We start from the raw sequence: 22364 nt of genomic DNA on the forward strand, positions 1-22364 counted from the left end.
CGCATGCACACTGAGCATCTTATATCGGTTTTATATGCATTCTATTTGACCGCAGCTTAAATATTTATATACGATTTTGGCATAAAATAAAAAACAATCAAGTAAATTGAAATGTTTTGAATAAATGATTAAAATTCGGTTCAGTTTAAAAGGCAGACTTAAAAACGAAATATGTTGAAATAAAAAGTCAATACATAAAGTTCATTATAAATAATTTCGTTCTCGGCGATTAAAGAAAACATCATGAGTATTTCATATCGTGTCAGATAATTTTACTGGTGGTAGGGCTTTGTGCAAGCTCGTCTGGGTAGGTACCACCCACTCATCAGATATTCTACCGCAAAACAGCAATACTTGATATTGTTGTGTTCCGGTTTGAAGGGTGATTGAGCCAGTGTAATTACAGGCACAAGGGACATAAAATCTTAGTTCCCAAGGTTGGTGGCGCATTGGCTATAAGCGATGGTTGACATTTCTTACAATGCCAATGTCTAAGGGCGTTTGGTGACCACTTACCATCAGGTGGCCCATATGCTCGTCCACCTTCCTATTCTATAAAAAAAAAAAGATAAAATGAATGAATGATGAAATGGATAAAATAAACTCTAAGCCTTGTCTTTCAGAAGAGGCCTTCACCAAGCTCTAAGACCCTTGGTCTTACAGGCTGTTAATTACTTTGTGTTTAGAATTACAAACAATGAAACATATAACGTATAAAAATCAACTTCTTTGTTCAATCTTATAGCTTTTATAACATTCTGTCTGCATATTTAAAATCTCATTATGGATATCACATAAAAGTAATATAGTTGAGTGCTGAGTTTTAATTCTTTAAAACAGTGTTGAAACGTACAGAAAAGACTAAGTCGCTAAAAGCTTTTAAGATAACAATGTATTTGTAATTGAATTTGAGACTAGATACAATGGTTTAAGATAACATTTCGTTTGGCAGATGAATTCCGGAGTAAAGTGGGCTGTGAGAACGACGTGCTTCATTTAAGCTGTAACCCACACTCGAGAGTAGCCATATATTCAGCGCAGTACGGGCGGACCGAGTACGATTCAATACAATGCCCACAGCCGCGGGGAATGAAAGAAGAAAGTGAGTACCGATCCCTAGAGTTATAACGTTGTCTATAAAAGAACATCAGATAAAATTGCGTGTCGTGGTATCGTCGGATCTTTTTTGGGATCGTACGTACACGTTTGTGTACTGGAATATGTTTGGATTCTTATAGCGATAGCGGTAGGAAAAAGGTTCTCTTATCTTGTTGAATAATTTCAGGCTGATTTTATTTGTACTCCGGTATATTGGATATTGCATTACTATATACAGTTACTATAACATATATAACAGATGTATTAATGTAAACTTAGGAAACTATATTAAAATTATTATCTTTTTTTACAATAGTGGCAAATGCTTGATGTATAATATCAATTATTCCGTATATATACTAAGCAGTATTGATGCAGCGTGAAAGAAGAGACCAGCACATTTTACGGGTTGATTTAAAATTGCTCATAAAAACTAAATTACATCTATATTAATTAAATGTATGTGTTTTTTTTAATTCTATCTGACATGGGATTTTTAAATATATTATGTTACTGATATTTGGTGGTAGGACTTTGTGTAAACCAATAATCAACTACCCGTCAGATATTCTACCGTCAAACAGATTAGATACTTAGATTTTTTTGTTTCGGTTTTAAGGGTGATTAAATTAATGTAACTACAGGTACAGGTATAAGGGACATAATATCTAAGTTTCCAAGGTTGGTGGCGCAAGTTCTATGGAAAGGAAAGGTTATTATTTCTTACAGCGCCTATTTCTAAGGGCGGTGGTAATTACTTACCGTCAGGTGGCCTATGGGGCGGTCCCCACCATTTTTTATAAAAAAATACGTAAATTAATAATATGAAAGTTATTATTACAGTCGTAAACATTGTTGAAGAACTGAATTCAAAAATATGTATATTTTATAGCATGCTTGGAGCCCTACGCAACGGAAACAGCGATGAGAGAGTGTCATGGAAAAAGGCGGTGTGTTCTGTCTGCTGACAGCAAAATGTTCGGGAAACCTTGCAGGACAGGAAGTCGGACTTACTTGAAAGTTGTATACACCTGTGGTAAGTTAAAGTTTGTTAACTTTAAAGTAATGAATAAGTTCTGATAGCTTACTTTGTTCATTTAGAACGTTAGTTCATTCGACTCTAGATACTTCAGTTTTAGATACAATCTGGTATCAGGACTAGACTAGGAGAAGTATAACTAACTAGAGGACAAGTCTTTTTAATTGAAAAAGTTGATTGCAAATATAGCAATTAGCAATTTAAATAATACTATTGCACTAATTCTTTGAATATTCTAGTAACATATATTAGGTTAAATAAATTGGGAAACTTAAAAAAACATAAATGCAACCTATTCATTGTTTACTTTTCTTAACGTCATACGTGATGCAATATTTGAAGTACTACAATTGAATTTTTTGAAAAGCTATCGTAACGAGATGATTCATTCATTCTGAGTTTCGTTCATAGCAAAATAAAACCGAAATCCAAATAAAAAGTAAATAACGCAAGATTGTCGGCCAGCTTCTAAAATTATAATTATTCGGATTTACTACGTCATCGGCTGCCATGGACCAATTATATTTCAGATTTAATGATTTAACTTTCATGAGCGCGAAACTAAAGGTGAATATTTAAGACTAGTTGTGTCCGCGGTTTACCCGCGTATAAAATAAAAAAGGAAAAAAGGACAAAAAAAGGAAAAAAAAAACAAATTGGTGGAGCATTGGCTGTTAGCGATGGTTAACATTTCTTACAATGCCAATGTCTAAGGGCGTTTGGTGACCACTTACCATCAGGTGGCCCATATGCTCGTCCACCTTCCTGTTCTATAAAAAAAAACTTAAGGAAATCACGAAGAGCAGACTTATAGTATTTCAGCATATACAACATTTTTAGCTTTATTTTCGTGTGGTATTATATGTATTGGTTTTCGCCGCCCCCGAATCTAGATAGGGCAACATATAATTGGCCATGAGAAAAACAGCATTCCCTTAAATCTATTCCGACATACATTAATGTCTGTCCCTGTGCTTTATTTATTGTGACTGCAAACAATTCTTTCAACAATTCAATCTTCACAGGAAATTGTATTCTTTTAAAACTGAAAGCTAAAGTAGGGATAAATCAGTTGGCCTGAATAGGGTATGTTAACATTGAAAGTCTCAAAATTGTAATTTTAGTTTGATTATATTAACAGATTGTATTTTATTTTATAGGAGAGTTAACGAACAAACCCAGAACAAACAGCCCAATTGTGTAATTTTGTTTTACATAATTATTTATTGTCAAAAAATAAAGGCTCTTCAAAAATCCCCTTAGCCCTAATAGGGGCGGCTAAGCCTTTTGGATAAAGCGGGTAAATAAAATAAATTTGTCGTATATAATTTACAGTTTCAAATCTATATAAATTGCGGTAACCTGTTCAAAATAGGTTTTGAAAGGTAAATATGTAAAGATCCAAAAGCTGCATGTGTTCTGTTGTGGGAAGATGCATGCAGATGAAAAGTAAATCACATAATGCTATTCGAAATCCTCGAGAAATTTTAGAGATTTTGGTTAGTTCGCCCAGCACCAGTAGATGTTATATCAAATATAGTCCACCTAGGACTATATTTGATATATATATCTTAAACGTAAATATATTATTGTAAATGCTTGAAAAAATAAAATGAACTATCGTATGTATGTAGCGGGTACATACTCGCTTTGCCCTACCCGATTTGCTCACGAGCGCTTTTTTATTTAAGTAGTAATGACATCAAAAACAAAATAAATGATGCCGGTATTTTGGTATTTTGGCTGATATTTTGGTAAAAAATCGAGTAAGTATAAATGTAACAAAACAATGCGTAGAAAATCTATGTGACGATGAAACGAAATACTTACATAACCTATAAACGTTAACTTACAAAGTTATTTAGAAACCGAAAGCAAATACTTAAGTATAAGTATTCTCAAGCAATCTTTACAAACTACTTACTATCTACCTACCAACCTGTTAGATATGTAAAACTATATAAAAGTACTAAAAATTGTCTATGATCTTATCTCGATATATTTCATAAGAATTAATACCATGTTTATTAAAACGACTACGCAAATAATGCATTATTTTAGAACGAATTTTTAATAAAAAAGGTTACAGTGAAAAAAGATAAACAGATAAGCTACCTTTATTCAGAACTTTTTAAGAAGAACAATTCTGTAAATATATGATAGTTAGTAGATAGCAATGGAAGCATTCAAAAGGATTTTTTTTTCCTATTTGCAACATTTTTTATTGATGCTCTGCTCTTATTGGTTGTAGCGTGATGCTATGTATCTTATAACCTTTCTCGATCAATGGGCTATCCAACACTAAACGAATTATTTAATTCGAAATAGTAGTGCCTGAGATTAACGTGTTCAACCAAACGAACTCTTCAGGCTTATATATTAGTATGGATAGAATTCTTTTTTAAAATATCGTAGATATATTTTAAATATCTAAAACCGTAACAATATCGAATGTATATTTTTCAAATGGACTTTGTAATGGAAACAAAGAGCGAAGATTAAATTTTAAAAAATATTTTCTATCTGCATATGCGTCACGACAAGCTTCTAGAATTTTTAAAAAACCTTGCAATATAAAATAGAAATGAAAATGCGACCCGGGAATAGTCGACAAACTGTGCCTTTGCGTCTGGTATCCGTTGGCACGGTCATCGTGATTTTTGTACAAGGAAAGTTTGAAACATATATATGTATACGTTATATGTTTTTCTTGGATAGTAGAAATAAAAAGAATTATATGTGAGCTAAATCGGGGCAGATATAAATGTATGAAAATGTTTAATTGACATAATTTGGAAATGAAGCCCTTTTCAAGATTTTTTTATCCAACAACACAAGACATATGTCTTGTGTGTCTTGTTTTGTTGGATATAGACATATTTCTTGTGTTATTGGATAGAAAAATTATTATGCGCACATACATATGCACTATAGTGCATATGTATGCGCATAATACAAGTGCTCTTCCTGTTGCCTCGCTCTCATAATCCGATGAAAGGCAAATCCGACACTACTGGAAAGACTTCAAGCGCAACCAATGGCTTTACTTTTCAAGTTACAGGAATGCACGCTGCAATCATACAAACTCCGGACTACCTATTAAAATTTCTTAATAGAAAAATCTAATATTTTTTTAATTCCCCCAGCCGAGGTTCGAACCAAGGACCTGTAGATCTGCAGCGATATTAGCTAGACACTACAATATGAACAAGGTAGTTTTGTTATTTGGAAATAATAATAAATCAACTTGCATTTGTTTGTATTGTTATGAAAACTTCAATTTGAATCCAATAAATCTGTACAAAAACCAATTGACGTTTTCTTCGTGAATATTATTTTTATATAAATTATTGTTTTAACTAAAAGATAATTTATACAAAGCAATCCATTCTTGTTATGACATGGAAGAAGTATTTTTTTTTTGTTTCAATATTCCATACCGAGAGTAGAGCGATCACTCAAAAAGTTAGTCGTGTTTTATTATTTTTTTATTATTTTGTTTTTCCCTGGTTCTCAAACATTTGTTCATGGAGTATTGATGTTTGGAAAATTTGTTTGTGAATCGAAAATATTTAGGAATTCGGATTTATATTTGACCGTATCGGGCAGGTTTTTTTTTAAATTTAAGTCATTATACTTTTGTCTGTAAATATCATAAAAAATGATATTACTTTAAACCTTAAAAATATGAAGAACTGAATATGAGTGAAAATTCTATATAAATTTATTTAGTTTCTGGTATCAGTTTTATTAAATATAGTTTTATTAAATTTTAATAAATATAGAACAAAAATCTTAATAGATTTTATTTTTAACTTCTATTTAGCATAATAATTATTTCTTGCTAGAGAAAGAGGAGATAGTCCATTGGCATGGACACATGGACCTTAACTAAAGATCACAAGCCCAAATTTAACAAAAATACCACTATATTTTCGTATACCTTATTTGTGTTTATAATTAATTCTCAAGCTCTCGATAGTGAAGGTAAGCCGAATGAAAAATCTTTGGTCAAACTTTCAAGCAACCATAGTAATCTAAGTCATTGCATTCTCTTTCAATATCTAAGCATATATACGGACAGAAATAAATATCATTCCATGTAAGTAATGAGGATAGACGGAAGCAACTCGAGCGAGTAATAGAAAACAGTTGCGGCGCATTTCATCAGACAAACAAGAAATAAATTAAATTTACAAAGTCAAATCGAATGCAATACAAATTTTAAAGCTATTGAGATTTTAAAATATTATATATAACATTATATAACATCATATATAATATTATATATAATATTAGATAATACAGTCAAAATATACTTTATCCAAGTAGATTCTTATAACCATTGGTTCGGATTTTAACTTTTACCAAGAATATCTGACAAGGAACGAATTAGTTATTCTTTTCCAACGATTAAACGATACAGGCATTTATTTATTTATTGTTTAATTTTTCTAGTTTTTGAAAACATTTTCATACTTAATGTTTGTGAATAAACGGATTTGTCTACATATCTAAATTGAAATAAGACGAATAATAAAAATTACTAAATCGATTTTGATAAAAAAAAACGTGATTTTATTATACATTTCTTTATTCAATTTAAATTTTATTATAAAATAATTCAATAAATATAGGAATCATTTATAGCACAAGGTTAAATATTTATTTTTAATATAGGTAGGCAGATTGGCCATCTGATGGTCACCATCGTCTATAGACATTGGCAAGATTATTTTCGTGTATTAGGCTTACTAAAAATTTACATAAATCTATGACAGTATCATACTTATAGACTAATAAACATGCATGGAATAAAAATTAAAATACATATACAAATACATTATTATGTATGTATAAGTTTATATATTAGTCTTGTACCTTAAAGTTAGAAGGACTGATTTCCGGTATATGAACTAATCTTGATCCTCAACGCATCACCATGCTTGGGAATAAGCACATGTTCCTTATTCCTATAGCTAAACTAGTATAAGTCTTAGATTACGTAATAGAATAATGAACAATAATACTATTTTTTTTAAATAAAATAGGTGGGCCTACGAACATATGGGCCACCTGATAGTAAGTGTTCACCAGCGTCCATAGACATTGGCATCGTAAGAAATGTTAACCATCGCTTACATCGCCAATACGCCACCAACCCCGGGAACCAAGGTGTTATATCCCTTGTGCCTGTAATTACACTGCTCACTCACTCTTCAAACTGGAACACAACAATGCCAAGTACTGCTGTTTTGTGAGAGAATATTTGATGAAACGTTACGAGACTAAAAAACTTAATTTAGTGTATACAAAGCGAATTATTATTACCGAGTGATATTTTGATTACATCTACATAAACTATAGACCAAATCCCTAAGTTCTATTACGGCTCGTATTCGCATCAAATGACTCAATTTAACGATACGATTCAGTTTGACAAACCAACCGTTAGTAATTCGAAATGCCTGCAAAACCTTCGTTCTGGATCGAGCCATGATCCGGTATAGGACGGAGCCTGCACAATGGCATCTCATTACAGATAGAACACTAGCGTTCTATTGATGTTATATTAATTAGGCGTATATAAGCGTTATCTATTATCAAGAGATACATTGCTCAGTAAATAGATTGTGTTCATCATAAGAGAATACAGAAATCAACTTTTGACATTTTAAAAATGAGCACGTAACAATATTGAATTTTGAAAAATTAAAGGATCCTAAGCTTTAGGTTTTTTTTTAATTTGTGACGTACTTACATACTATTACTTATAATTATGATAAAAAAGAGTATAAACTGCGACCTATCTCTACAACTATCTGTTATCTAAATATACAAACTTAGTAAAAAAAAATATTTAGTAGTTCATGCTTTTACAATATATCCCAGAAAATACTCAAACAATTTCAATAGTAATGTTATTTATTTTTAAAGTAAGAAATGTTAGAAATGTTTAATAATTTAATCCTAATTTTTTATGTAGTAATAATGGATTACAAATTTGAAAATCGTGTTAAAGGTTATGACCTCTGAAGCAATTTTAATTAGCACCCTACTACAATTATCTTGTGAGATCTTTCATAACAAATTTTGGAGTTTTTTTTATAATATAGGTAGGAGGACGAGCATATGGGCCACCTGATAATAAGTGGTCACCAAAGCCCATAGACATTGGTATTGTAAGAAACGTTAACCATCGCCTACATCACCAATGCGCCACTAACCTTGGGAACTAAGATGTTATGTCCCTTGTGACTGTAATTACACTGGCCTACTCACCCTTCAAACCGAAACACAACAATATCAAGTACTGCTGTTTTGTGGTAGAATATCTGATGATTGGATGGTGCCTACCCAGACTAGCTTGCACAAATCCCTACTACCTGTAAAGTTATATTTATGACGTGTACAGACATATTTATAACGAGTTTCTGAATTGAACTTATCTTATTTTAGGGTCAATGTTATCCGTAAGAATATAAAGCGTCACTTTATTATATAAAAGCGAAATAAGAGAATATATCAGATATCTTTTACTAGCTTCCGCTCTTGGCTACGCCCGCGTATGAGCGTATGAGGGGAGGTGTGAAGTAGCCTATATTCTGGGTAACAGGCTATTTCAAATTTAATTCAAATCAGATTCAAAATTTCATTCAATTCAGTTTTGCGTAAAAGAGTAACAAATATCTAACCATCCTTACAAACAATTTTCACGTTTATAATATTAGTGGGATTTTATATTATAGCGAAGGACGTGTTGCGTTGAAGGACGTGAGCCTCAACTCATAGAGTTGAGGCTCAGAATAATTCGAGTTCATTCTAAGATTTTCTATTGTCCTACAACTTTGAATTTAGGGAAGGACTTGAAAGAGGAATTCCCTTGGTTGATTCATTGTTACGCAGCTCATTTATGAGGTGCAAAACTCGGATGGAGTAGTTTATTATTAAAGTTATTTTAATGTTTCTCTAATACTAAGCACGTCTGAGCTTGGTCGTATAAAATTAGAAAGCTGCTAGTTTTGTAGATATGTGTCCGTGACATTAGTAATATATAATTTCATGTTTGATCTGAGTTACTTGTCAGTTCTAAACTAGATTGGGAACCGATTTTAGCTATAAATTTCATTCTCTAATATTTTAAAAGTTCTTAAAATAAGTACTTGAATAATGTATGTTTCTATTTGTTTCAATAATTATTGAAATTAGTATGAAAGATAAACTGTTGAATTTCTTATCTGCATGATTTCGTTCACGTTTAATCTACATGTAAAAATTTAAATAATCAAAAGCATACTTAAATAGAAGGTGAAGGTTTGGAGCTTATTCCACCACGCTGCTCCAATGCGGGTTGGTAGAATACACATGTGGCAGAATTTCAATGAAATTAGACACATGCAGGTTTCCTCACGATGTTTTCCTTCACCGTCAAGCACGAGATGAATTATAAACACAAATTAAGCACATGAAAATTCAGTGGTGCTTGCCCGGGTTTGAACCCACGATCATCGGTTAAGATTCACGCGTACTAACCACTAGGCCATCTCGGCTTCAGTACCTTAGCCCAGCAGTGGGACATTAACAGGTTGTTACTTACTGTTATACTTAAATAAAGTTTATTTTAATATAATATATAGATATTAAAGAAACCACGAAAAAAATGTCTGTGTTTTTTCACATTGCTTCATACGCATACAACTATAGTATATGAAATAGCCTGGAAAAACCGTTTCATTTTTTTTTTTTTATAGAATAGGAAGGCGGACGAGCATATGGGCCACCTGATGGTAAGTGGTCACCAACGCTCTTAGACATTGGCATTGTAAGAAATGTCAACCATCGCTTACATATCCAATGCGCCACCAACCTTGGGAACTAAGATTTTATGTCCCTTGTGCCTGTAATTACACTGGCTCACTCACCCTTCAAACCGGAACAAAACAATATCAAGTATTGCTGTTTTGCGGTAGAATATCTGATGAGTGGGTGGTACCTACCCAGACGAGCTTGCACAAAGCCCTACCACCAGTAAAATTCCCTATCTGTCGTATATTTTATAAAAAAAAAAATATATTTTTAATCTCACTACGTTCTTAATAACATAGCAGCATAATAACGCCTCTAGTAAATATTTTTATTTATTAATAGTGTGGTCTATCTTAAGCTAATATAGGCGGTAAAAAAAAGACTTAATATCTACATTTTGTATAAATATTGACACCCACAAAGATCGTAATATATTTCTGAACGTTTATTTACTTTGACGGGTACTAGATCCTTGTAAATTATACAGGTCTTGTTTGTCGACGTCATACAGCCACTAGAAACTTCGACTATTATGATAAATCGTCTTACATTTTGACTTGTTATTGTCTACAAATCTTAATTTTATAGCGTGGTTTATTTTTAAATTTCATTATTAAAAAACAAAGGTATCGTATACCTTATAGGATCACTCATGTGTCTGTCCGTCCGTTTGTCGCAGCATATTTTATGCATTAATGAATACCAAAATAGACAGAAGATTTATTATGTAAATTATAAATATATATTCGTTATTAAGTACGTAAAAATATTAGGGAATTTATTTAAGTGATATTTTTTTTGTAGAATATTATATAAAATAACATAAGACACGAATTATTATTTCTTAAAATATGTTTAATATATCTGTAATTATATTATATAACACTATATAATAACCTATAAATAACAAATTTTATAGTCATCAAATAATCCATACAAAATACGTAAACCTTAAACGTTCCATTTTTAGAAAACGTGCACACTTAGAAAACTTTTTTTATAAAAACAAAGTTCTCATGTGAGAAATGTTTAACAATTTAAATCAATTTAGAATCTAAAATTAATATCTTACATTACTTAAAATAAAGTATCTGACTTTGCCACTTCTGTGTATTGTCAAAGGACTTGTTATCTTGACTACTTGTATTAAAGTGGTGATTATCTTGCAGTTCCTCGGACGGTTCTGAAGGAGCGGTACGAAAGTGCTCCTGAAGAGGACGAAGTCGCTCACGATGCTTCCGATCTTGAACACGATGATGTTGGTAAGTGATTTTTAAATATTATAAATATATTAATGGAACGAGATAATAGAAACCTACGAAGCTGGCGTTAAAAATGCTTTGAGTTTTACGAAACGATTTTATTTAGCTTGTCTCCTTATATTTATTTGTTTTATAATATGTTTTGTTAGTCTAGTACACTTTATAATAAGCCAACAAAAGTCACTAGCACTAATGTTTATTTAAGTATTTCTATTATAATTATCCTAAGTTTACACTGACTTATTATCACATCTGGTACACGAGATTCGCGAAGGATCTTCAAAAGGTCTGGCGGCAAATAAGTTCAGGAATTAATCTTGTTGCTAATTAACACCGGCAAGCAACCAGGTCCGTAGATGAATAGCAATTAACAAATTTTAGTACTGAGAACTATTTTAGTACTAGTACTATGACGAATGTTAAAAAGATCACGAACGATTAAGACAAAAAGTTTAAAGTAAAAATTGTTGCGCGATAGCATCTTTAGCGTTTAAAGCATTATACAGAAATTTGGTAAGTTAAACACTGGTCAATTATTTATATATATATTAAAATAAAATTTTAGTCGAACCTTTGTTCATACTACTTTTTATAGACCTCACTTATTTTATTAAAAAAACATCCCATTATTCGGGTTCTAATAATTATAGCAAAAATATTATTATTTAATTATATAACTTGGTGAAAGCAAGTTTGTAATTATCGCAGGCTTAACATCAGTCCCTAGCCAACTGAGCCCTATGAATGAGATATGAACACACGATATTCATGCGGTAATTACCGTCCTCTTATCCAATTACCCCGCCTAAAATTTTAATTGAAATTTCGCGAGCTAACGCATAATATAACTAAATTTATAATGAAGTCTCAAAGAATTTCGATTCAAGAGTTAATTACTCATCTCAGTCTGAAAAGGTGTCATTAAGACTTTTTTTAAATATAAATGAAATTCCAAGAAGAAAATAATAATTGCGTTCGAAAACATAATTTATAAACTTAAATATTTGATTTAATATGTAAGATATTTGTTTATTGTATTCATTGATTTAAAAATACGATACGCTTTGATTGTTACAAAGGCGTTTTAATCACGCTCTATGTTATGTGATATTATGATAGTTAGAATTTAGTATTAATCAGAAATGAATATTGTAACAGCTACGTTTATTGAAGTATCAATGTTTAATAGAAATATATCGCTGGCTGATCGATTTCACTAAGCAAGTACAGCTTCAGTGTTTACGTTTGATACAGTAATCAATATATTATAATATAGTAGAGTATATTGATTTTATAATGTCTGATAATTGTAGGTACGATATTAATATGGAAATGATTAATTTGGTCCAAAATTTAACTCTTGAACAAGAACGGACTGAAATCCGTGGACAATAAATACCGTAAAAGTCATAAGCCTCCTTTCCGGTCATGTTATGTCATTCGTCAGTGCTCTCTGCACAGAGGCATTCCCAGACGATGACCCATTATTATGCGCAAAAATACCGTGTCGAAAAAATTCGATAGCGCGCGGATTTTCTCTGTTGTAAAATTTTGAACAAAAATATGTTATTAATGTGAACCAATGGCGCAAATGTTACTTGGTAACTTCCTTGGGGATATCGTCATTGTAACACTAATTGCCAGTTTTCTATCACCTGTAACATAATATGTGATTGGACAGAAGCAACGAGATTTAAATGTAACCTCAATATTGAAGTCTAAATTTGTAATTAAATTATCTACATAGAGCTAAGTCTTTGTCAAACTTTAAGATAACGCTTGACTTAAATAAAATGAGAATTTATTCTTTGAAGATCAAATACGTTCCTGAGATTTATTATTCCTAAAATTATTTTTAGAAATCTATCATATCTCTAAAAGGTATCGTGGGAAGTATTTCAAAAGAATTTTAAAAGTCTTTGATCTTTCATTTGGGAGTTCTAAGTCAAGTACCTGTACTGAAGATTTATATATGTTTATTAAAGTAAAAAAGTCTGTCATGAGAATAATGACATAAGCATAAAGTGTAAAAGTAACATATGAAACGTCGAGCATTCAGGAAAAATGTATTTTTATTATGAGCATAATTAACAAGGATTCTCTCCTTTCAACTACTTCTTTGCGAAAAGAGAATATATATAATAATAATGTCTTCCGGACCAATTTCAGCCACAGCGGCCAATCTCAAGAGAGATTAGCCAACTGTACAGAATATATTATAGCGCACTCTCTTTTCCCTAACTCGCATAATCCGATGGGACGGCAATCCGACACGACTGTTAAAAGTTTAGGCGCAGAACCAACGGCTTTACGTACTTTCTGAGGCACGGGAGAATACACACTTCTTACTTCCAGAATCGGGGCTGCTACTGAGATTTCTCGACAGAAAAAATCAATAACTATTTACTAGCCCAACCTGGGACTTAAACCCAAGACCTCCGGGTCTTCGGCCTTATATCTAGCCACTAGACCAACAAGGCAGTTGAGATAATATACATAATATATTCATTGTTACATAATACATTCTTATAACGGAAAAATAAATTATCTGGAAGACCCATTTTTATAGAGATCTAGATGGTAGATTTGACCTCGTAACTTTACTTTAATATCAAGTTCTATTCATTAAGATATCTTGGCTTTCACTGCAATATTAATAAAAAAACCTATAGCCAGACGATTTTACAATTCCAGATCCTACGAACGCTTTAAAAGCAAAATACAAATATTTGTAATTTAGATTGTGTCTCGTCGCCACCAAAGAGCTTGGTTATTACCGATCGTTACAGTACACATAAAAATAACATTGTTATCCGTTTAAATAAAGTCGAAGAACCGTTCTTCGAAATGTGCTTTTTTATATTCATGATAAAGTCACAGCAAATACTATCTCTGAAATGCAAAGTAACGAAATAATCATAACTAAAAATTGCAAAGCAGAAGTTCATATGAATAAAGTTCAAAGACTGCAATTTCTTTCATGAGCTTTTATAAGTGGTTAGATAAGTTTTTATGCGATATGAGAACAAAATAGATATTTCAGCTTTTATAATGCTCTCAAGAAAACTGTAAATATATTATTTCTTAACAGTATATTAGATAACGGTACTATTTAGTAAATAGCACGGGTTATGCATATGCGTTTAGTCGTAAGTTAATGAAATAATTACTCACTTGGTTATGGGACTTTGTGCAAGCCCATCTGAGTAGGTACTAAGCACTTATCACTTACTCTTCCGTCAAAAAGCAATATTGTTTAAGGTTAAAAGACTGAGTAAGCCAGTTTAACTACAAACACAAGGGACATCTTAGTTCGACAGTCTTAGTACCCTTTCTTGTGGTGTCAAAGTTCTTGAACGGTAATTAAAATAAAACCGTTTAAAAAAATACCTATTTTTATTTATTGTTGTACTTCAATGGCATTATGTAAAATTTCAAAAATGTCACAAGTTTTCCGTTATTCACGTGAAAACTCGCCAACTAGTAATATGTCGCAGTCATTATATTATAAAATATAATTTTAAAGATGATACATAAGCTAGTTTATGTTGTAAGTATCTACCTACCTATCTACAATAAAATTATACAATAAGTAAGATATAGTAAGATTTCGTAAAAAGTATACGATAAAGTATTAGGTGCTTAAAACTAATTTATATTTGTATGAAATACAAAACGAACATGAAAGGAAGATAAACTTAAAGAAATTCCTAGTAATAAATAATCACCTATATATCAAGAGCTGTAAAGACTATAATGCTAAAATGCATCAAAGAAGGATAGAGAGAAGGAAAAAGGTAAAATAAATCAAATTACAATACCAGAGACAGTATTAATTAAAACCCTGAACTGAGGAAATGAAAGTCATGAAAAACTGCATATTGTTATAATCTGAAGAAGATAAAGATCATATAGAAACGTTAAAAAATCGACATGTTATATATGTTATATACATAAAATAAGCAACAAATGAATATTACAATAGAATAAGAAAAAGGGCTTAAGATGAATTAATATGACATCAAATGAAAAACAAGCGAAACGTTAAATAAAATATCCAAAATAAGTTTGATACAGAACCAAAAACAAAACAAAGTTAGCAATATTATTTCAAACATACAACGAATAAACTCGAATAAATAAGTAGATGTAACAAAAATGACCTTATAATTTACCCCAAAAATAATTACAAAAATAGTTTGTATCAAAATATATTCAGCTTAGCTTTGCTTTATACGTAGACAGCTTTAATTTTGATAAACATTCATAAAAATATAAACTCGACTACCGAATGTTTGTAGAATCTCGTATAATTAAAGAGGACAATTTTTAAAAATTGTGCGGTCTCTGTGCTTTACGTAATATAGCATAAATTGCCTCAACATGAATTTGAACCATTTAATTGCAAAATTCCTTATATACTTGTACTTTTGTACAAGTATATAAGGAATATTGTATGAGGAATTATCTAATAATAATCCAAGTTTTACACCTAATAAACGGGTTAATTACAAGGCAACTGTAAATATTAAACAGTATAATAAAACGACAGTAGTAATACCCAAACAGACCACATACGTTACCCATTGAAGTAATGAACTTAAACACTCCTATAATATTAACATATTCACATAATACAACACCATAAAAAATAAGAAAGAAACGTTCAGCGTAAACGCAGAATATTTTAATATAGAATTTGTTGAAAAGTTAAGGTTTAAATATTGAAAAGAAATTATTGTATACCTTACTTGGGGTATACAATCTTAAACTGCAGATCAATAATATGCGTCAATAATGCGTCTTTTTCAAACAACAATTTTAAGATTATTATGTTATTACAAATGTTGTTTTAAAATGAAAGGGTATAAATTTTGGCTTTGTGAACTGCGATTTTTTTAGTTCGTTTATCGCCATCCCTATCTCCCTCCCTATCAATAATAACTATCCCTTACATCGCCAATGCGATGTAAGGGATAGTTATTATTTTAATGTTGTCTCTTGTGCCTGCAGGTCTACTTGCTTACTCACCCTTCAAAACGGATTACAACAATGTTACATATTTCTGTTATACTAAATGTTACTATTCCCTACGCAAACGGGGTCACACAAAGCCCCTACCAGTTTTTTTTTACTTATGTGTAAAAGTTCTCATTAAAAAGCCTAAAAATTTGATTCTAGCATCAGCACCACAATATTTACCCCATCCTTAATATCTCATTATTTCCATAAAATCATTTCAGTACTTATGGAGGGTGATTTCGGACAACTTAATATCATTTCCATACTTTTATCGTCATCTCCGCAAAATGTAGTCATCACCATAAAATTGATTACAAAACTGACCTTATCATGCGCAATATATTGTATTAATCTAATCCATTACAATTTTTACAAAGTTAATTTGACAATTGTGAAAAAAATGATGCTCAAATCAAAGTGCATTTCACTCAACACGGTGTAAAAACGCCTTGTTCAAACCTTTTTTGTCGCAAAACACTAATTAAATTACAATCTGTGTGCGGGCTTTCTATTTTTTGCTCATTATGAGTTCTCTATACAGTAACACTTAAGCTCCAAATCCCTCAATATTTAGATACGCTTCATCTTTATGCGCATCAGAGACGTTTTATATTCTAAACTGTGCTATAAAGTTAATGAGCTGTTTATGGAAATTTTATATTAATAATTTACTAGCCAGTTTTTTATAGCTTATGAGCTATTAAGGCATTTGAAGTTTGTTTTTTCATTATTATACCCGTTTAACGTGTCTAGGTTTTCTTTAGTGTTCATTATTGATTTAATACGTTTAAAATATATTTAATATTCGCAATTCATTTATGCAAAAATAAAATAACCAACTCTCAAATCGATTCATTATGTGAAAGGACAATTATAAAATTGCAAGTAATTTCTAATCTGGAATGATTATAAATTTAGTAGATGCTTATCATTATCATCAACTTGAATTGCGTTGACCATCAATGTTATATACTCACTTAAACCTCGCGTGGAGATTTTACTGGAGATTTTATATGCTAGTATTTAGTCACAACTACAACTTCATAACAATCCATTAATAATAAAACATATAGAAACGTCAGTTAACGCCAAGAAAAGAAAAAACTCGTTTCAAGTAATGAAAGTTACATTACTTAATTATTCCTGACACGTCTGATTCTTTCTTATTGTGAATAACAACGGTAAACAATTTGTAATCCCCGACATTACTATTAAGGCATTACGAAGATACGATCTAGGAAATTTGCTTAATCCTCTCTTAATTTGAACTCGTGCAATTTACTGGGATTTGTTTGCAGACGTCGGTTTCTTTGCTTTGACCGTGTAAAAACGAATTAAGGCCCTTTGAGCAAGCTCGGAAGCGTTCGTGTCCTTAAGCTAGTCTTTGAAAGTATACAGAACGCTGCGACGCGAAATCTTACTATATCATACCGAAATTAAGATTTTCCTTAAGTGATTTTTTTTAATTTTTCTTTTCAGTTACAATGGTTGTAATAATTTTTATTTATATAATGAAAAATAATTTTATTTATGATATATTTTTAATGTATGTATAAGTAAGGCTTCCATTAGTGTCGAGCACTTATTAATTAATTATTCAGTTTCAAAATCACGTTACTTTCTTCTTGTGGTCTAAAAAAAATATAATACATTTTTGTCACTAGCTTTATGTACGCTATATTTGTTCATTTAAGCCGTTTAATTTATATTTATCAAATAAAAAATATTTTAAAAGGAACTTTAAAATTCGTACTTTGTATCGCATGTCCAGTCAATAGGAAACTTAACTTGTGCAGCAGAATCAGCTTGCTCGCATTTCTCGTTCTATTAGTTTCTTAATAATTTACGATAATCCTTCTTACTTTCAAGTTCAATTCTCAAATAATAACATCAATGTTATTGCAAATTTGAACTTATTTAATGCTATTGATGATCTTCTCTTCACCAAATTCGACAAACGGCGACCAATTTCACGACTAACCTAGGATATTATTGTGCTTAACTGTGTGCGCAAAGACAGGTGCACTTTCTATTCACTTACTCATATAATCCGATGTGACGGTAAATCCAACACGACCTGGTGCAGCAGAGTTCAGGCGCAGGACCAACGGCTTTACGTGCTTCCTGAGGCACGGGAGTATACGTACTTCCAAACTCCGGGCTGCTACTGAGAATTTTTCGACAGAAAAACTCAATAACCTTTTATTGGCCCGTACTGGAGATTAACCCAGAACCTCGGAATCTGCTTCCTTATATCTAACCACTAGACCAACGAGGCAGACAATTACATTATATATTTTTAAATGAATATCATGGTATATCTGTATGAATTCATTGGAGATTTTTCGTATTTGTTATTTGATAACAGGATAACAAAATGAGCTCAACTATTGTTGTTTTATAAAACAACAACTGCAAGAATATTAATTTTTAGTACAATATTAATGTATGTATTAACGCAGGTTTTAATTTCATTTAGTAATATTAATTATAATTCCGGGGATATGAAAATTACTAAAGGATGTGACTTTGTTATTATCTTATACCTATACAAGTAGTTAATGTACTATTACTTTTAATTTGTGAATCAATTAGATGCTTTATATTGTATATTTGTTGCAGATGAGTCCAATGATAGATGGTGGGGGGAATCAGCAGTGCCGCCAGCACCTGCAGTCGCGGCTGTACCACCACAACGACCTTCTATATCCACAAACACTACAAGCAGAGAAGAGCCTTCAGCTATACCACCAAGACAGCATTTGTCTAACGACGGTAAACAATGATCAATCAAATCAATCTAAGTTAATTGAAATTTATAATTTAATAACAATCATTAGATATATAAAAACAACGCTTTTTATATGAGTCATTTGACTTATAATTTTAGTGCCTTTTTAAATTCACGTAAAGGTGCCATAGAAAACTCAATATCAAAATATACTTGAATAAATAAATATAAATAATAAATAAATAATACGCCGTATTTATTTATATCTAACATACACGTCCAATATAAGCACGGCTACGTAAGCGTGACGCAGTGACCGCCAACGACGTGTGGGTTAGAATTTCACTTGAACACTAAAATCACTAGGATTTGGACATTGCCGCATAATATCTGGTGAAAGTGATGTTTACGTGATTTTACTAGATACGCGACTTTGTGCGTTAAACCATCTTGTATATTGCAAAGTTAATGATGAGGATATTTTTAATGATTAATAATAACGCACATGGTCTCTGGCTTAGACGCTAATCGTGGTCACATAAAAAAGCACTAATACTTTATTTATTCAATTTTTTTATTATTTTTGGGTGTAATAAAATAAGTCTAACAACTAAACTGGTGTATCCGTTGTTACGCATTCTATCCGAGAAAATGTTAGGTTAAATCGTTAAATACACACAGACAACTGCTTAACTACACATGTGTATATAAACTTTGCGGTCACAATGCTTACCCTTGTCGAACCGCAAAACATGGCCGTTGAATTTGCTCCGCGGCGCATAAACTGAAACTCGTCTGGAGTTTCAGTGTGCTTGCTTTAGTTACATTGTACGAAATCATTTTTTAGTTGATTTCGCATCAACAATCCTTTTAAAGATTAAAACATTTATAAATTTGTGAATTAACTTTAAATTTAATAAATTATTCGATTTATTAAATTGCGACATTCGTAAAATTAATCAAGCGATGTTTATTATAAAAGTACTTTAAGCATCAATATAAGCTTAATTAATATATTTATTAAAACAGCTGTTTTTAATTAATTGAACAACGTACTTATTGATTACTTTATCTATATAAAGGCTTTATATAAATATTTCGGAGTATATACTCGTGGGCGCAAATGACGTAACATATTAGAAATATTGATTAGCGGTTCATTGAGGTGAGGTGCTAAGAAAAGGCTTATCTCTTTTGTAATACCATTGGCAAAGGTGGGATTTACTAACAGGTGGTCTATTTGCTCGTCTGCCATTTATATAAAATACAGATACTAAATCAATACATTTTCTTCAACAGATCAATTCGACATGATGTACGTGTATATCATCGCTGCCGCTGCAGGAGTATGCTTAATGTGCCTTATAATTGGTGTTATCCGATGTGTAATGCACAAAAATACTACGGAGCAAGCTAAAGGACCCGACGTTTCCGCTTCCACTGACATCCCAAACGGCTTCAACGACAGCATATCGGAAGTCGATAACGACATCAACATCACTAGTCTCTCGGGACCAGTCGACGCTGTTGACTCGAGCTTAAAGCAGGAAATGCAAATTTCGAGCATGGTGACGAACCTTAGTCCAAAAATTAATCGATACGTCGGTCGACCAGTGCCTAATACGTATCCTCATGTCAGTACAAATATGTATGGTCAGGTGGCTGAATTCCCCGTCGAAATGCCTCTTCGAACGATGCCTCATGGTACGCTAGGACGCGGTGTTGCGGTTAAGACCCTACCTCGAATTCAAATGCAAACAGAAACGGATCCAAACGCGCGAAGTTTATATCGATATTCAAACGCTCAGTACTACTTCGGGTGACAGCAAGACAATGGACAATGTTCGGACGTATCAAGGACTTACTGTTTCTAGTTGGATCGTGTAGTGAAAAGAACTTTGTATTGTCCTACTTTTAAATACAGAAACTGTGATATTAATTGAAACTTTCCTATTCTACTGAGAACTGTTTCCAAACTGCTGACATAGAAAGCGCTGTGTTTTTATCAAGATTTTAAATTAAAACTCAGATAGTTTGTCTTTGATTCTATTTTGTTGCTATTGGTTAGGAACTATTGGTGAAAATAAATTGTAATAAAATGTTTTAGTTTTAAAGTCTATGCTATAGTCGGTCAGATGAATTATTATTAATGTATAAACAATTTAAAAAGGAACCAATCTGGATCAATATATAGCTAAAATTTCAAACTTACGATGTTCTAATTCTGAGGAGTCTGACTGTGACGAGTCAATTATGTTTTTTTTTAGATAGAAAACGTCGTGAAATTGTTTTTTCACTTTTTAAAAGTAATTTGAAATTTATTAACATTAATGGTTCTCGCTAATAGATTTATCAAAAACGTACCGTATTATGATGTAATCTAGATATTATTTTTTGTTAATGAAAGTCTGATATGTAATTATTTTTTTATTATTAAATAGCTTAATAAATATTTATAATAAACATACGTTTTAAGTTATCGTTATGTAAATACTAAAGCATAGATACTAGGTAGGCTTTTGTATAATAAATATATTTCAAATCATATCTGTTGATTGCCACTTTTCATTCATATGTGTTTGTATATTTTTTATTAAATATTTTGTAAAATAATGTATTTGTGTTGGTATATAGAAAAAAATAAAATAATATTCCGATTAAAATTCACTGTCTACAAAAATATTTAAAAAAAAAACACGGCGTATTTCTGAAGTGACGAAAACGTTAAAAGCGGTTGACGATTAAAATTATTTATGAATGTTTGAATAAAATTAAAATTTTCCATATAAAATGTGTCTTCTTTATATAATATGTTTAATAAATGTAAATTTTAGAAGAATGTAGATTTGGCATAGAGAAGCAAAAGCTATTGCATATTATAACATTGTATAGATATTAGATAATTTTTTTTATCAATATGTTGTCCGTAATCTAACTTTATAGAGCCTAGTTAAAACTAAAAGCAGGATATCTATAGACCGGTAAAATACCAATATTTCAACATCATAAAACACTTGATAATTGTATTTATTATGAGAGAAATTGATTGTAAAATATTCATGATCTGAATTTAAATTGAGTGAGGTAATTGTATAGAAAATTACTTTATAAATATATTGTGTACATAGATTATAATATGATAATTTGATGATACTTCATAAATATTATGTGACAATAAGTCACGTTCATAAATTAAAAAAAAAAGTTTTTTTTTTTTTAATTTTTGTAAACAATTTATAGTATGCAGCAGCTTGATATTAAATTTAAAAGATGGAAATATAGAAAAATAATATCGTATATATTATAGCAGTTTTATTTCAATTATTTTTAAAATGACTGACCTCAGAATTGGTTGTTAGTTTTTAAGTAATAAAAAACATGTACAGATAAATTTTTATGTGCTACA

The 22364-nt window shown here is 31.1% G+C and overlaps 1 protein-coding gene across 1 annotated transcript in view; it reads left to right on the top strand.

The window, feature by feature from the left end:
- LOC126770793 (uncharacterized) overlaps positions 1-21307 on the top strand; it is a 71808-nt gene extending 50501 nt beyond the window's left edge. The window contains exons 5-9 of the mRNA XM_050490357.1: positions 953-1102; positions 1991-2134; positions 11113-11205; positions 18850-19002; positions 20258-21307. Of these exons, the coding sequence (XP_050346314.1) occupies positions 953-1102; positions 1991-2134; positions 11113-11205; positions 18850-19002; positions 20258-20781 (1064 nt within the window). The 3' untranslated portion in view covers positions 20782-21307. The remainder of the gene's footprint in view (positions 1-952; positions 1103-1990; positions 2135-11112; positions 11206-18849; positions 19003-20257) is intronic.
- Positions 21308-22364: the final 1057 nt, after the last annotated feature.

This window comes from Nymphalis io, chromosome 9 (assembly GCF_905147045.1).
Source record: "Nymphalis io chromosome 9, ilAglIoxx1.1, whole genome shotgun sequence".
NCBI lineage: Eukaryota > Metazoa > Arthropoda > Insecta > Lepidoptera > Nymphalidae > Nymphalis > Nymphalis io.